We start from the raw sequence: 2,239 nt of genomic DNA on the forward strand, positions 1-2,239 counted from the left end.
CGTTGTACTGTAGAGGGATCTGTGGCTGGTGTGGGATAATAACATTGATGTCAATGATCAGCCATGATCTAGACTGGCGGAGCAGATTCAAGGAGCTGAGGGCTGTTGTTTCTATTTCCAACTCTGAATGTTTACTCTCTTGCTCTGGAGCCTTAATTATTATTTCAGGGCTAGTTTATCCCGTTAGCTATATTTCTTATGTGACACCTCTGCATGAAATAATTGCACCAAATGTTGTCTTTCAGCATTGGCTGTTCCATGCAGCTGAACTGTTTTAGCACTTGGGATTACTATATCTTGTTCCACTCCCCTACACTACCTCTCACAGGCCCCTGTGGGTTGCAATGATCACAGGTGTGTGCACCTGATTGAGGATGACCAGGAGATTATATGAGTTCATGACATCTTCTAGGGATTTGAGTTTGACTGATTTGAGACTATATAATCCCTTAGGCTGTTTCTGCCTCACGCTGTTTAGATATGGTGAGTGACAGCTAGTCAACTAACATCCATGATTTCTCTTAACAATTCTCTCTGCAGGTTCTATCCAGCACAAGCAGCAGTGCTCCTGTTTTTACTTCCAATGTAGTGGAGCATTTGTTGGTATTAAACTTCACTTGCCACTCCTCACTACTAGGGAGGGGGCAATAAGTGCTGGTCAGCCAGTGATGCCTGTGTCCTACGAGTGAATAATAAAAAAAATTATCAGCCCAGGTGAAAACCTATGTCTTTGCCACTTCCTCTGAGATCACAGATTTGTAAATTTTACTCCCACTGATCCTGAAGCTGTAAATCTAAATTGTGTTTGTGTATGGCAGGATCAGGTGATGTTCCGGCACACATTCCTAAAGAATTCTGTTGATTACCTTCCTTTCTTTTGACTGAACACCATGGAGTGACCTCCTTTGAGTCTGTAATGATTCTGACACTGAAACAAATTGCTGGAGAGCAGCACTGAGCTAGCAAAGGGCACGTGGCTTTTGATGTGGCACAGAATTTTTAATTTGACCTTTCACCTGTTGAAGATTGCCATGCTTCATGAGGTAGATGGATAACACTATGTCCGCATATATATCCTTTTAGTTTGTTAAATAAGTTCCGCCTACCTGGAGACCATTAAGATTTTGTAACGGTTAGGTCAGCATATTTCTCGTTCTAAGACTTGCAATTTTGACCCTGCGTTATGGTTGTAATGTTTCAATTATCTCTTCAAATGTTCACTAATCGTTACATTGTTACTCTTTTGTAGATATTGTGCATTTGATTTCCACAAGGAATGTAGCCATATGAGGTGGGACCGGCTGCAAATCCTTTTGGATGGTGTAGCAGACCAGCAGGACGAATATGGGTGAGTACTTTTCCACACTCTGTTTTCACAAACAAAGTTTTTAAAAAGGCTCCCTTAATTACCTGTAAATATGACCGCCACAATGCTTTGATTATGAAGAAATTGTGATTGTTTACATATGCTATTTTGTTTAAAAGCAAGTAGTCACTTATTTCTCTGTCTTAACAACAGTTACTTCTTGGTGGATTCTGAAGGAAAGACGGTCACACAGCAAGAAGGGGCTTTCCGGACCAATTGTATTGACTGTTTGGATCGAACAAACGTTGTACAAAGTTTGTTAGCTCGACGCTCTCTCCAGTCACAGCTTCAGGTTATAAGCACGTAAATTACTTAGTGGGAATTTAATGTTTAACCACGCTCCTTGTTCAGAAATACTAGCATTGTCAATAGTAGGTGAAACAAGATTCAATACTTCCTGCTTCTCTTAAATCCTGCACTGGACAGACTAGGGGCCAGCGTCAGAATGTGACAACTGGGTGATCTTAAACAGAAATTGCTGTAGAAACTCAGCGTGTCAGGCAGCAACTGTGGAGAGAGAGCAGAGTTAACGTTTCGAGTCCAGTAACCCTTCTTTGGTTCCGAAGAACTTAAATTTTGCTTTCTCTCTAGAGATGCTCCCTGACGTGCTGAGTTTCTCCAGCAATTTCTGTTTCTGTTTCAGGTCTTCTACACGTTTTATTAGGTGATCTGACATTGGCATTGGTGAAGATGATGATTTCTTCCAAACCTCAGTGACCATTATTAAACAACCAAAGCAAATTGAAATGTGGTTCCTTTTTTAATTGCACATCTGCTTCTAGTTTTCATTTGGATGCAAATTCTAGACACATTCGATAGTAACTTAGATAACAAGGTGTAGAGCTGAATGAACACAGCAGGCCAGGCAGCATC

General features: G+C 41.0%; 1 protein-coding gene across 1 annotated transcript in view; it reads left to right on the forward strand.

The window, feature by feature from the left end:
* Positions 1–1,235: 1,235 nt before the first annotated feature.
* LOC109922039 (phosphatidylinositol-3-phosphatase SAC1-like) overlaps positions 1,236–2,239 on the forward strand; it is a gene marked incomplete at its 5' end in the record, with an annotated part of 13,111 nt that continues 12,107 nt past the window's right edge. Inside the window, 2 exons of the mRNA XM_048609221.1 lie at positions 1,236–1,348; positions 1,520–1,658. Coding sequence (XP_048465178.1) covers positions 1,236–1,348; positions 1,520–1,658 — 252 coding nt within the window. The remainder of the gene's footprint in view (positions 1,349–1,519; positions 1,659–2,239) is intronic.

This window comes from Rhincodon typus, chromosome 2 (genome assembly GCF_021869965.1).
Source record: "Rhincodon typus isolate 14 chromosome 2, sRhiTyp1.1, whole genome shotgun sequence".
Lineage (NCBI taxonomy): Eukaryota > Metazoa > Chordata > Chondrichthyes > Orectolobiformes > Rhincodontidae > Rhincodon > Rhincodon typus.